Raw genomic sequence first — 15252 nt, 5'->3', positions numbered from 1 at the left:
CCTCAAGGTAGAGAACCTCATTGCTCATTTCTACATTTTAGTCTCTTTATATTTTTATAAGCTAAGTTTTTGATCTGGTAGTTTAACAATTTATTTATGTTTTTAGTAAATGAAGCATTTGGAAGACGAGAGAGGCTTGTTCTCGGCAATACAAGAAATTCATCTATTAGTGGCCCTTTTGGGAGCAGAAGCTCAGAAACACCAATGGAATCTTAAAAAGCTGGCCTAAAAATTCCCTGTGTAGCTGCAACCATGCACACAACAAACAGAACGGCCAGACATTCCTCTCTGCAACTGCGGGGGCAGCACAGACAGGGCTGGTCGTTGTGCGTACCTTTCAAGCTTGTGGTATGTATACTCCACCTGCATTTCTTGAAAGGGATAATAAAAGTTTTTTTTTTAAGTAATTCCTTAAATATACCATCTATCATAGGTCATCGAGGGTTGTAAAATAGTTACTACTTGATAGAATTTTAAAAGAGGAAAATTCTCTAATCTTAAAAGATGGTGAACAGAGGCCTGGAAACTTGGTGATTAGGCCAAGACTGCACCTTCCTGACTGACTGTTCTCCAATTAATGTTCATGATTTAGAAGTGTTCTAAAATTGGCATGCCTTTTTTTTGTCCCTATCATGGTATCATGTTATCAAACGAAACAGGCATTACATAATGATAAAAGGGGTCAGTCCAACAAGAGGACATAACATTTGTAAATAAGTATTTTAGGTGCCCCTATATTGGGTGCATAAATAAAGCAAATGGTAAAAGAGCTAAAGGGAGAAGTAACAGTACAATAATACAACCCTACTTTCACCAATGGGTAGATCGTTCAGACAGAAACTGTATTATACAGCTATAGTAATCAAAACAGAGTAGAGAGCCCAGAAATAAACCTATACATATGGTCTGTTTATGACAACCAAGAACATACAGTGGGAAAAGAGCAGTCTCTTCAGTAAATGGTGCTGGGAAACTGGACCACTGTCTTACACCATACACAAAAATTAATTAACTCAGAATAGATTAAAGATTTGACCAGTAAACCTGAGACCATAAAAAACTTAGCAGACAAAGGAATTACCACCTGTAACACTGGGTATGACACCAAAGGGAACAAAAGTAAAAATACGTAGGACTGCATCAAACTAAAAAGCATCTACACAGCAAAGGAAGCCATCAAAAAAGAAAAGGCAGCCTACAGAACGGAAGTATTTACAAATCATATCTGATAAAAGGTTAAAAATCCAAAATACATAAAGTCGTATGACTCAATAGCAAAAAAAAAAACCAATTTAAAAATGGACAGAGGATCTGAATAGACATTTTTCCAAAGAAGACATACACATAGCTACAGGTACATGAAAAGGTACTCAGCATCACTAATAATCAGGTAAATGCATATCAAAACCACAATCAGATATCACTTCATACTGCTCATTTGAAATGACTCATGAAAAAGATGAGAAAGTGTTGACAAGGATCTGGAAAAAAGGGAACCCTCGTGCACTGTTGGTGGGACTGTAAATTGCTGTAACCACTGTGGCAAATGGTATGGCGGGTCCTCAGAAAGTTAAATATAGCACTACCATATGATCTGGCAATTCTACTTCTAGGTATTCATCCAAAGGAAACAAGAATAGTAACTCAAAAAGGTGTGCACCACCAGTGGTCACTGCAGCATTATTTACAATAGTTAAGATATGGAAACAACCGAAGTGTCCATCAGTGGATGGATTTTAAAAATGTGGTATACACAAAGTAGTATTAGCCATAAAAAAGAAAAGTCCTATTATTTGTGACAATGTAGAGGTACCTTGAGGACATTATGTTAAGTGAAGTAAGTCAGAGAAAGGCAAATATTGAACCATATCTCACTTCTGTGTAGAATCAAACCCCTCCCCCAACCCCTCCTAAGCACATAGATACAGTAAACAGATTGGTGGTTGCCAGAGGTGGGGGAGTGGGGTGAAATGGGTGAAGGGGGACCAAAAGGTACAAATTTCCAGTTATAAAGTTAAGTCATGGGGCTGTAAATGTACATCATGGTGACTACAGTTAATAATACTATATTACATATTTTAAAGTTGCTAAGAGTAAATTTTAAAAGTTCTAATCACAAGAAAAAAATTGTAACTATGTGTGGATGGATGTTAAACTTTGATAATCATTTTGCAATACGTACAAAAATCTAATCATTATGTTGTATACATGAAACTAATACATCAGATCTCAATTTAAAAAAAAATGAAAAAGTAAAGATGTGCTCCCTTTAGGCAAAGACAGTATCTTAATTGGCTATGTCATAGCCTAAGTACATTACTTACCCTAAATGTTCTGTTTCTCCCAATGCTTAACTTCTTCCCCAGAATGAGTTAAATATCGCAAAAATGGAATACGATTGTATCAAAAGCAAAGTAAACAGACTCATAAATGTGGTTTCCTAGAACTCTGCAGTAGATTACTTGGAGTGTTCTCTGAAACAAAACCTGTAAGGAAGTAGGGGAACAGAATTATACAGAGGGAGAAGTTGAACTAATGGAACTTTACACAGATGTTCCATTCAGACCTCTACCCCTAAAGCTGAAATGACTGTTCACAGAAGTCCTGACTGAGATACTGTGGCAGAGCCTCTGTAGCAGTGTATCAACCAGTCATCTGGTTTAGGCTACCCCCAGGAATGACGAGTCTTCTGGAGCAAGGCAACTGCCAAGAGCTAAGAGCCTTCTCCAGAGAGAAACTAAGCTGTGAGGAATCAGCAGCCAGCACCTCTGGAAACCGCTTCTTACTCAAAGGGATTTGAAGTGGTACATCCCAGCATCCATTACACAGTTCACCGTCTCCTACAGAGCCAGACTGAGGAATCCACATCATAGAAAATCCAGAGGAACTAAGGAAACAGTGCACCAACAGCCAGGAGAAAACAAAGCCAGAAAGTTGAATCGTTTGGGACTACGTGTTCCCTAGAACATCTGTGGACACCAGAAAGGTGTTAGGGCCTGAGGAAGGAGAGAGCGAGAGAGAGAGAGAGAGCACGCGCGCGAGAGAGAATTTTGGCCAAGAGAGAGGGGGTGTGTGTGTGTGTGTGTGTGTGTGAGTGTGAATTTTGGCCAAGAACTAGAAATTGTATTTAAAATGTAAAATCTGGAACTGAAAGACGTAACAGAAATGACAGATTCCATAAATGGCTTTAAGAACAGTATAACTGAAAAGAGAATAAACAAAAAGATACATAATTCTCTAGAAGAGAGAAAGTGAATGTGAGACAAAAGCAATACATACAAAAATGTTAGCTAAAAAGTTTCCAAGACTAATGACATCAAACCACAGATGTGAAGGCACCACTAACAAACCTATGCAGAATACACCAAAGAAAATCATATCTAAGTACATGATGGTAAATTGCTGCCAACTATAGCTAAGGCTAAGGAGGCAAGGCAGGGAGGAGCATTTATCTTTAAAGGAGCAACAACTCAACTTATAGATGACTTCTTAGCAAAAATAATATATACTTAATGAAAGTATATATTCAAAAATACCAAAAGAAAATAGCAGCCAAATCTGAATTCTATACCTAGCAAAATGATTCAAGAACAAAAATGAAAATTATTATCAAATAACACTGAGAGAGTCCTGTCAAGTGACCACACTAGAATAAATCTAACAAACAAATATTAAAATACACAAAAATAATTGTGAAGAGAAACCTAACCTAAGGAATGAAAGTGCCTAGAAAGTACTGGTCACATTTTTATTGTGACTTGATATGCAAAAATCAGGAAATAAAAATAACCAGGTACAAGATGGCCAATATGTACATTAAAAAAAAAGTTCAGTATTGCTAATTATCAGAGAAATAAAAATCAAAACTACAATGAGGTATCACCTCACACTAGTCAGAATGGCCATCATTCAAAAGTCTACAGACCTGGAGAGGGTGTGGAGAAAAGGGAACCCTCTTACACCGTTGGTGGGAATGTAGCTGGTGCAGCCATTATGGGAAACAGTGTGGAGATTACTGAAAAAAACAAAAATACACTTACCATATGATCCAGCAATCCCACTCCTGGGCATATATCTGGAAGGAACTCTCATTTGAAAAGATATATGCACCCCAGTGTTCACAGCAGCACTGTTTGCAGTGGCCAAGATGTGGAAGCAATCTAAATGTCCAATGACAGATGACTGGATAAAGATGATGTCATACTTATATACAATGGAGTATTACTCAGCCATAAAAATGAAATAATGCCATTTGCAGCAACATGGATGGATCCAGAGATTATCATACTAAGTGAAGTGAGTCAGACAGAAAAAGACAAGTATCATATGATATGACATGTGGAATCTAAAAACAATGACACAAATGAACTTACGTACAAAACAGAAACAGACTGACAAAAAACAAACTTATGGTTCCCAAAAGGCAAAGGAGGGTTAGGGATAAATAAGGAGTTTCGGACTGGCAGATACATACTACCATATACAAAAGAGAGGAACAAGATCCTACTGTATAGCACAGGGAACTATATTCAATAGCTTCTAATAACAGAACTATACTCATTATCTTAAAAAATAGGAAAAAAAAATATATGTAACAATCACTATGTTGTACACCAGAAGCAACACAACATTGTAAATCCACTGTACTTCAATGTAAAAAAATGACCAGGTACAGAAGGAAACAATAGTAAACCATAACTGAAAATATTTAAAAAGCAGACAGTAGAAAGTGCTGAAAGACAACAGTAGCCAAATTTGAATTCTATACCTAGTAAAACTACCCTTCAAGAACCATAAGGTGTTTTTTGATCACTATGACCTAAAATGCGAGTTGGCACAGTTTCAAAAAAATAGCCAGATGGTAAACATTCTGGATAGCTAGCTAGCTGCATCTGTCAGAACACTCAACTTAGCTGTAGCATGAAAGGAGCCACAGACAATATATAAATAGACATTAAAAAGAATAAGGGACTGAGTGTGGGTGAGAGACAGAGGAGAGAGGGGAAGGAGAGGCAGACTGTTCCTTCATCTTCAAACACTGAATGCCTGTTCTGTGCCTAGTGCCACACAGGCATGGGGGAAGATTCAGTGTGAAGAAGAAAACTGCCCTCCACCTAATGGGACAATTCTAATTACAGATTAAGTCCTCCTGTTAAGTGTGAGTTTTCACAAGTGGTAAAAATTAGTTTGAGACCCAATCCTAAAGTGGCAGAATAAAAGAGCCTATCAGTTCATGAACCATTAATGTTTCCTGTGAAATTCATGAATATGACTTCAATTGTTTTAGGTAATTCCTGCAGAATGTCATTCCAAGTCAGACACTGGTATAAAGGTACAGCAACTTGGGTTCACCAAAATCTCTCTAGAAAGGACAGCAGACTGAAGGATGAAGTGCCTATTTTGGTTTTCTTGGTTTTGATCTGGCTTTTAATTAGATTATCAAAACAAGCCCCAGATTAGTGACAGCCAGAGGGAGACTTCTGATAGGTTTAAACTCAATAGTTAAGTGTCTCTCAAACTTTATATTCTTCTGTAAAAAATAGCTATAAAAATGTATCTTTCCTGGATCTCAGGGAAGGTTGTATATAAAAGGGAAAGAACTTGCACTGTTTTTATATAGACAAGGCTCTACCCAAACATATGTATCATATAGAGTAAGAACTCATGTTTACTGCCTATAAAAACTTTAATGCTAAAATGGGGTTGACATTTCTGTTTCCAACTTGAAGGTACCAAGTCTGAGGAATGCTAAGCAGGGAGGTGCATTCAAAGTCAAGAGAATTTGCCTCCAAGGCTATTCATGAGAATAGATCTGGGCACCTGGCATCCAAGAACCTAGGCTTGCAGTTATTGCTGAAAGCTAGCACAGGCAGGGGGTGAGACATCTGAGTAGACAGGCAACAGAGGTAGTCAAACCTGGGGGACTGGGAAACATGGGGGTTCAAATACAGGTGAGGACTGCAGATTTAAAAGGAAGCTCAATAGTTCCATACAGACTGAGAAAAGGGTTCCCCATTGCTTCCTACCACAGATACACACCACTCCTAGATGTGGGCAGATCTGAGCCCAAAGATTTGAGGCCAAGAGAGAGTGCCTACCTGGCATGGAAAGTGGGAGAACAAAATGCAGCATTATTTTCATCACTGGTAGTCTGCTGGTGACAGGTGTTTTCGTTAGGTAGTGTGTGGAGAGGCAATAGGGTTGACCATGTCTGTCAAATTATTTTATAAAGCAGAATCAACTTATTTGGGGGAGGTGAGCATTATACAGGAGTGACCATAGGCCTTATAATTGTTCAGGACAACCCCAGCTGCATACACACGACATATTAAAGTTTTTTTGGGCATAGTTTTTTTGCCCTGGTCTTTTCAAGACAAGCAAATTAATAAAACAACAACAACAAAAAAAAATTGTCAGAGCAAACATCCAGAATTTGGGTTCAAAAATAACTGGTTTTATATTTCTACTTCTAGCTATGACAGATTAGATCATTATGCTCTTCCACTGAAAACACAAAAGGCTGAATGAACAAAATGCACGCAACATCTATATGAAGTCATTGGAGAGTTTCTAAGATAGCCGAGCCTTGAGGGAAAAAGAGATCTGCAGAAATGACCTAGACTGGTTTTCTTCTCAAGCATTTAATAATTATTATGTTATGTAAGGTGAGAAACTAAATGGGGGGAAAATGCAAGTGAAAACTACAGCAGAGCATTCAGCAGTCTCATGATGCCAGAAAAACAAAATCTGAACTTAAGTATCTCAAGGAGGGAGGTTTCCAAAAAACACTTCAGGCTCTCATTGTGACTATACCCTACAAGGAGATGTGAGCCAGAGGTAGAGCCAGCTTTATAAAATCAGAAGCCTAGACTGGAATAAGCTCAGTGCTTGACTGGATTGAGATGTTCCTGCTCTAGTTGTTTGCAAGGCTACAGTGAATCCTCTCTGGAAGAGACTAATTTTATCCACAGCTTCCAGTGTTTCTTATACAATCTCCAGGATGCCATCAAAAATCACCAAGCATACCAGGAAACGGGATCAGAAGAGAAACAACTCTGAAAGGAATTCACCCAATCGACTTGCATTGGACATGGACTTTGAAATACCCAAAGCAAAGAGAAAGTAAGATTGAATATGTCACCAGAACACTGAAATCTATAAAGAATCAAATGGGGATTCTAGAACTCATATATTAAACAAGAAATTTTATATATGAGATTAACGAAAAAATTAGACACAGGTGAAGGATTAGTGCACTTGAGGGGAGGTCAATGGGAAATATTCAGAATAAAGTACAAAGAGAAAGTGTATTATAAAAAGCATAAGACACAGATTGGACATGATGCAAACATCTAAAATTCATGGAACTGGAATCTGAGAATAGGATGAGAGAGAGGGCAATATTCAGAGATTATAGCTAAGGATTCTTCCCAAACTGATGAAAGGTATCATGTCAATAAGCACTTGGAGGGAAAAAATGCTCAACACAGGTTAGGAGGGAAACACAAAGCAAACCCACAACTGGGGTGCCTCTTCACACCCGTAGAAAGGCTATAATCAGAAATACAAGTGTTGGTGGGGATATGGTGACGCTGAAAGCTTCATATGTAGCTAGTAGGAAGGGAAAGTGATGCAGCCACTTTGGAAAACAGTTTGGCAGTTTCTTTAAAAGTTAAACATCAATTTACCCTGCAAACCTGTAATTCCACTGCTAGGTGTGTACCCAAGAGAAAAATACGTCCACACAAAGACTTGTATGCAAATGTCCAGGAGCTTTGTTGATAACAGCCAGAAAGTGTAAATGATCCAAAGTCTATCAACTGGTGAATGAATAGTCAAGACGTGGTATATCCTTACAATGGAATCTATTCCGTGATAAACAGGAGTGAACTACTGATACATGCCGCAGCCTGAGTGGGCCTTTCAAACACACTAAGTGAAAGAAGCCAGACACAAGAGACCATACATTGTATGATTCCACTTACCGTATCACAAAAGGCAACTTTATAGAGATAGTGGATTAACGACTTCCTGGGACTAGGGATGGAAATAGGAGTGACTGCAAATGGCACACAAGGGATCTTTCTGGGGTGGTGGAAATATTTTAAGAGGATTGTGGCAATGGGTGCACACCTCTGAACATACTGGAAAGCATTCAATTGTACACTTTAAATGTGAATTTTATGGTAAGTAAATTACCCTCAATAAAGCTTTTTAAAATTTTACTATTTTTTTTTTAATAGAGGTGTTAGGGATTGAACCCAAGACCTCATGCATGCTAAGCATATGCTCTTCCACTAAGCTACACCCACCCCTCCTAAAAAAGATGTTTTTTAAAAAGATGAAATAAAGACATTTTAAGACCGAATGTCTTACGGTCAATTAATCTTTGACAAAGGACGCAAGAATATACAATGGGGAAAAGACAGTCTCTTCAGCAAGTGGTGCTGGGAAAGATGGACAGCAACATGTAAATCAGTGACGTCAGAACACTCCCTCAACACCATACACAAAAATAAAGTCAGAATGGCTTAAAGACTTAAACATAAGATTATAAACCTCCTAGAAGAAAACACAGGCAAAACATCTTTTGGCATAAATCTTAGCAGTGTTCTCGTAGAGCAGTCTAACCAACAATAGAAATAAAAGCAAAAATTAACAAATGGAACCTAATTAAACTCAAAAGCTTTTGTACAGCAGAGGAAACCATAAGCAAAACAAAAAGACAACTTACGGAATGGGAGAAGATAATTCGCAAATGATGTGACAAGGGATTAATTTCCAGAATATATAAGCAGCTCATACAGCTTAATAACAAAACAACAACAAAAACCCAATCCAAAAATGGGCAGAAGACCTAAACAAGCAATTCTCCAATGAAGACATACAAATGGCCAATAGCTACATGGGGGAAAAAAAAAAGCTCAGTATTGCTAACTATCAGAGAAATGAGAAATGCAAACCAAAACTACAATGAGATATCCCCTTACTCTAGTCATAATGGCCACCACTCAAATGTCCACAAATGATAAATGCTGGAGAGGATGTGGAGAAAAGGGAACCCCCTCAGACTGTTGGTGGGAATGTAGCTGGTGTAGCCATTATGGAAAACAGTATGTAGATTCCTCAAAAACCAAAAACAGACTTACCATATGACCCAGTAATTGCACTCCTGGGCATATATCTCGAGGGAACTCTCATTTGAAAAGATACATGCACCCCAATGTTCATAGCAGCACTACTTACAATAGCCAAGACAAGGAAACAACCTAAATGTCCATTGACAGACAACTAGATAAAGAAGTTGTGGTATATTTTATAGAATCGAATACTATCCAGCCATTAAAAAGAAAACGCCGTTCACAGCAACATGGATGGACTCAGAGATCATCATTCTAAGTAAGCCACAAACAGAAAGAAAAATACCGTATCATATCACTCATATATCGAAACTTGAAAAAAAAAAGACACAAATGGACTTATTTACAAAACAGAAACAGACTCAGACATAGAAAACAAACTTATGGTTACCGGGGGGGGGGGGGAAAGGAGGTGGGAAGGGATAAATGGAAGTTCGAGATTTGCAGGTACTAACTACCATATATAAAATAGATATACAGGTTCCTTCTGTATAGCACAGGGATTTATATTCAATATCTTGTAGTAACCTAGAATGATAAAGAACATGAAAACAAATAAATGTATGTATATGTATGACTGAAACATTGTGTACACCAGAAATGGACACATTGTATGTAATTGCCTATATTTCAATAAAAGTGTTTTTTAAAATGTCTTAAAACAGAAAACTCATTGTCTTTAGATCTACATTAAACTTAAGAATGAAAAATTATCTCAGATGGGAACATGAAACTGCAAGAAAGAATAATGATCAATACAGGTAAATTTAAATAAACATTACTTTATAAAACAACAACAATAACGTTGTGTAGGACTTAAGATGTCTGTAAAATTAAAATGCCTGACAATAACATAAAAGGCTAGAAAGAGACTAACAGTGGAAGGTATTCTGCAATACCAGTATTCTTTTGAAAGAGGTAAAAGTACTAAGTGGTATTACAGTCTATTGAGGGTGTGTGGTGTAATCTCCAGGCTGACTACGAAAAGAACAGTGACAGAACACACACCAGCCAAAGGGGGGGGAGGAGGAGGACTTAATAATAAATACTTCACTAACCCAAAAGAAGTAAGGAGAAAAAGGAATATGGAACGAATAAAAACAAAAATAAATTGTAGGATGGAAGATTTAAACCCAAATATATCCCTAAGTATAATATTAATTATCTAAGTAATCCAAAGGCAAATTATCCTAATATATAAAAACCAAAACAACTATATGCTGCTTACAAAAGCCACACTTTAAAGATACAGAAATGGTGAAAATAAAAGAGTGGAAAAATATACACTATGCAAGTATCAAAATTAATGTGATACAGCTATTTTAATATCAAAATAGACTTTAAGGAAAGACATTATAAAGACGGTGTCCTTTTTATAATGCCAAAAGGATCAACATGAAAGATACATTTCTAAGTTTTTAAACATCCAGCAACATAGCTCCAAAATGTATAAAGCAACAAGGACCTACTGTACAGGTTCCTTGTAGGTTCCTACTGTACAGTTCCATAGGAAACTATATTCAATGTCTTGCAATAACTATAATGGAAAAGAATCTGAAAAAATACATACACACACATATATAACTGAATCACTTTGTTATACACTTGGAACAACACTGTAAATCAACTATACTTCAATTTAAAACTATATATAGAGTTCTGGTCAAGATGGTGCAGTGGTAGGACCACGAGCTCACCTCTCCTAGCAACTGCAATGAAACCACAACTGACCGCTAAACAACCATTGAGAAAAGACTGGAACCTAGCAAAAGATCTTCTGAAACTGTAAACATAAAAAGGGAACCACAGCAGGATGGTAGGAGGGGCGTGCCTGCGATATAATTGGACCCCATACCCCCGAGGTGGGTGACCCACAAGCTGAAGATCTGTTAAGTCACAGAGGCCCTCCCACAGGAATGAGAGCTCTAAGCCCCAAGTCAGGCTCCGCAGCTCGGGTCCCGGCATTGGGAAGAGGAGACCCCAGGACATCTGATTTTGAAGGCCAGGGGGGCTTGGCTATGGTAGCCTCACGGGACTGGGGGAAATGGAGACTCCATTCGCTTGGGAAGCGTACACGGAAACTCACATGCACCAGGTCCAAGGGCAGAGGCAGTGATTTCACAGGAACCTGGGCCAGACCTGCCTGCTGGATTTGGAGAGTCTCCTGGGGACGTGGGGGATGGCCACGGCTCACACGGGACATAAAAGCTGGTGGCGGACATTCTAGGAGCGTTAATCTACATGAGTTTCCCTGGAGGCTGACATCTTGATTGGATCATGAGCACCAAGACCCAGCCCCACCCAACAGCCTGCAGGGAACCCTCAGGCCAAACAACGTACAGGGTGGGAACACAGCCACACCCATCATCAGACTTCCTAAGCCACAAAGGCCTCTAGACACAGCCGTACCCACCAGGGGTCCAGGACCAAGCTTCATCCAGCAGTGGGCAGGCAATGGCTCCTCCTGCCAGGAAACGTGCACAAGCCTCTAGTACAGCCTCATCCACCAGGGGACAGATAACAAATAAGAAAACAACAATCCCAAAGCCTGTGGAAGGAATCCACAAACACATAGAAAGACAGATGATATGAGGCAGCAAAGGGGTATCTCCCAGGCCAAGGCACAAGATAAAATCCCAGAAGAAGTAAGTGAGGAGATAGGTAATTTATGTGAGAAAGAGATTAAAGTAATGATGGCCAAGATGTTCAGAGAACTCAAGATGAGTACAGATGCACAGAGTGAAGTTTTTAGCAAAGAGTTGGAAAATATAAATACCCAGAGTTGAAGAATAAATTTACTGAAATGAACAATACACTAGAAGGAACCAAGAATAGACTAAATGAGGCGTAAGAACGGATCAGTGACCTAGAAGACAGTTTAGTACAATCACTACTTCAGAACTGAAAAAATAAAAAATAAAAAGGAATGAGGATAGTTTAAGAGAACTCTGGGACAACATGAAGTGCTCTAATATTCACATCATAGGGGTCCCAGAAAGAAAAGAGACAGAGAAAGAAAAGAGACCTGAGAACATTTTTGGAGAGATAATAACCAAAAACTTCCCCAACTTGGGAAAGGAAACAGTTACCCAAGTCCTGGAAGCGCAAAGAGTACCACACAGGATCAACCCAATAGGAACACACCAAGGCACATAGTCATCAAATTGACAATTAAGAATAAGGAGAAAATAATAAATTAGCAAGAGAAAAGCGACGAATAACATACAAGGGAACTCCCATAAGGTTATCAGCTGACTTTTCAGCAGAAACTCTACAGGCCAGAAGGGAGTGGCACAATATATTTAAAGTGATGCAAGGGGGAAATTTACAACCAGGAATACTCTATCCAGCAAGGCTCTCATTCAGACTTGATGGAGAAATCAAAAGCTTCACAGATAAAAGATTTCAGCACCACCAAACCAGCTTTACAACAAATGTTAAAGGACCTTCTCTAGCCATCAAACCATAGGAAAAGAGAACAAAAAGAAAGAGAAAACAAAAAAAAAAGAGAGAGACCTACAAAAGATTACTTTTTCTGTTAGGGGTCTTTTGTGGTTCTTATAAATTCTGGAATTGTTTGTTCTAGTTCTGTGAGGAATGTTGCGAGTATTTTGACAGGGGTTGCGTTGGATCTGTGGATTGCTTTGGGTAATGTGGCCATTTTGACACTGTTGATTCTTCCAAGAGCACAAGAAATACTTCCATTTCTTTGTGTCATTTCGGTTTTCAGAGTATAGGTAACCTCCTTGGTTAAGTTTATTTCTAGGTATTTTGTTGTTTTGGATGTAATGGAAATGTCTCTGCCAGTTATAAAATTCTAGTTTTTGAGGTGAAAAACAAAAGTGAAAGAAGGGCTGCCAATGGCAAAATATCCTTCTTTTTTATGGTGAGTTGTATCCCATTTTATATATTTATACACACACACACACACACACACACACACACACACACACACTACATTTCCATTATCTATTCAGCTATTGATTTGCACTTAGGATGCTTCCATATCTTGGCAATTATAAATAATGTTGCTGTTAATACCAGGGTGTATGTATCTTTTTGAGTTAATTCTTATTTTGTGGCTGGTTTTATTCCTTTGATAACTATGTAAGTTTAAAAAGCTAAAGCTCTAAACGTTCTTAGAAACAACGAACAGTACATATATGTAAATTATAAAATATATGTGCAGTAAGAAAAAAAAAGATCAAGCCATGAATGACATAGAAGAAACTTAATTAAAAGACATATTACTAAATGAAAGAAGCCAGGCTGAAAAGGCTACAAACTGTATGGTTCCAACTATATGACATTCTGGAAAAGACACAGCTACAGTAACAATAAAAAGATCATTGTTTCCAGGGTTTAGGGAGAGGGAGGGAAGGAGGAATGAGTAGACGGAGCACAAGAGACTTTCAGGGCAATGAAATTACTCTGTATGATACTATAGTGGTGGCTACATGTCATTATGCATTTGTCAAAACCCATAGGATGTACAACATCAAGAGTGAACCCTAATGTAAACTATGGACTTTGGTTGATAATAATGTGCCCATGTTGGTTCATCAGTTGTACCAAATATGCCACACTGATGAGGGATGCTGAGTGTAGGGGAGTATGTATGTGTGGGTGGGGAGGGCTATGTGCGAACTCTGTATTTTCTGCTCAATTCTGTTGTGAACCTGAAACTGCTCTAAAATAATAAAGTCTATTAAAAAAAAAAACACACTGGAAGAAAAAAAGTATATAAATACTTTTAAGTATGTATATGTAAATCAAAAAATATATATAAAGCAAAAATGACAACTTAAAGAAGTAGAGAAATCTACAGAGTGGGAATGTTTAATACAACTTTCTCAGTAACTGACAGAACAAGCAAGACAGAAAGTTCAATATATAAGCTTAATTAACGTGATTATTGAGTTGACCTATTTGTTATTCACAGAACTCTGTACCCAAGAATAACAAAATATACATTCTTTTCATATGGAACATTTTCCAAAATTGGCTCTTATACGCAGGGCCATGAAGCAAGTATCAACAAACTGTAAAGAACTGAAATTGTTCAGTGTGCTCTCTGATCATCATGGAATTAAGCTAGAAATCAATTAGAAAAGATCAACTAGAAAAATTCTCAAAATTGCTTAATAGAAATTAAGCAATTTATTATAAATGATCCATGGGGCAAAGGAGAAAGCACAACAGAAATTAGAAAATATTTTTAACCAAATTACAATGAAAGTATGACATAAAAAATCTTATAAGGATGCAACTAAAGCCCTATTAAGATGATTTTATAGCCTTAAATGCATATTAGAAAAGGAAAACAAAATCAGCTATTCAAGCAGCCATATTAAGAAAAAGAACAGCAATTTAAACCTGAAAATGTGGACAGGAAAAAGTAACAAAGTAGAAAGTAATGTCACAGAAAACAGATACAACACAGAAAACCATCAAAGCTAAAAACTGATTCTTTCCTAGAATACTAGGAAAGTCGATAAGCCTATGAGCCATACTATCGTAAAACACACACAAGTTATCAACACCAGGAACAAAAAAGGGGACACTGTTAGAGATCCTACAGACATTAAATAGCTAATAAGATATGAACTTCATGTGACTAAACTTAAACATATTTAAGATGGACAAATTCCCAGAAAAATATAACTTTCTAGAACTGATACAAGAAAAAATAGAAAGTCTGAATATAGAAGTACACAGTATTCATATCCAATTGCCTGACACACACACACACAAGCTGGATCGGAGAACCACAGAGTTCTCCATGACTGCCCTGAAACAGTACCTTTCCTCTTATAGCTGATACAGTGATAAACCAGCAGCAGAGTCGGATCCTGCAACCTAGTGATTTACAACACAGTGTGAATTCAGTTTCAGCAGACTTCTTAAGTGAAAATTGTAATACCTGGGGGGAAAGACCATAAATCTGAAGAGTAGACTGGTGATATCTGAGAGGACTCTAACAACTCTAAGTCCCTCCAAACCCCAAAGATTTCTCTTATCAACAGAAGCAGCTCCTTCTCTCCTAATGAGTACGGTCCTTTCTTGCATACCCTGTAATGACCACACCAAAATGAAGTTCCAGTTCCCCTCA

The 15252-nt window shown here is 37.8% G+C and overlaps 1 protein-coding gene across 1 annotated transcript in view; it reads left to right on the top strand.

The window, feature by feature from the left end:
- Positions 1-8225, top strand: part of PWP1 (PWP1 homolog, endonuclein) — a 33991-nt gene extending 25766 nt beyond the window's left edge. The window contains exon 15 of the mRNA XM_006205862.4: positions 107-8225. Within this exon, the coding sequence (XP_006205924.1) occupies positions 107-216 (110 nt within the window). The 3' untranslated portion in view covers positions 217-8225. The remainder of the gene's footprint in view (positions 1-106) is intronic.
- Positions 8226-15252: the final 7027 nt, after the last annotated feature.

The sequence above is a fragment of the Vicugna pacos genome, chromosome 12 (genome assembly GCF_048564905.1).
Source record: "Vicugna pacos chromosome 12, VicPac4, whole genome shotgun sequence".
In the NCBI taxonomy this organism is placed as follows: Eukaryota; Metazoa; Chordata; class Mammalia; order Artiodactyla; family Camelidae; genus Vicugna; species Vicugna pacos.
This window is presented reverse-complemented; position numbering and strand designations above follow the sequence as displayed.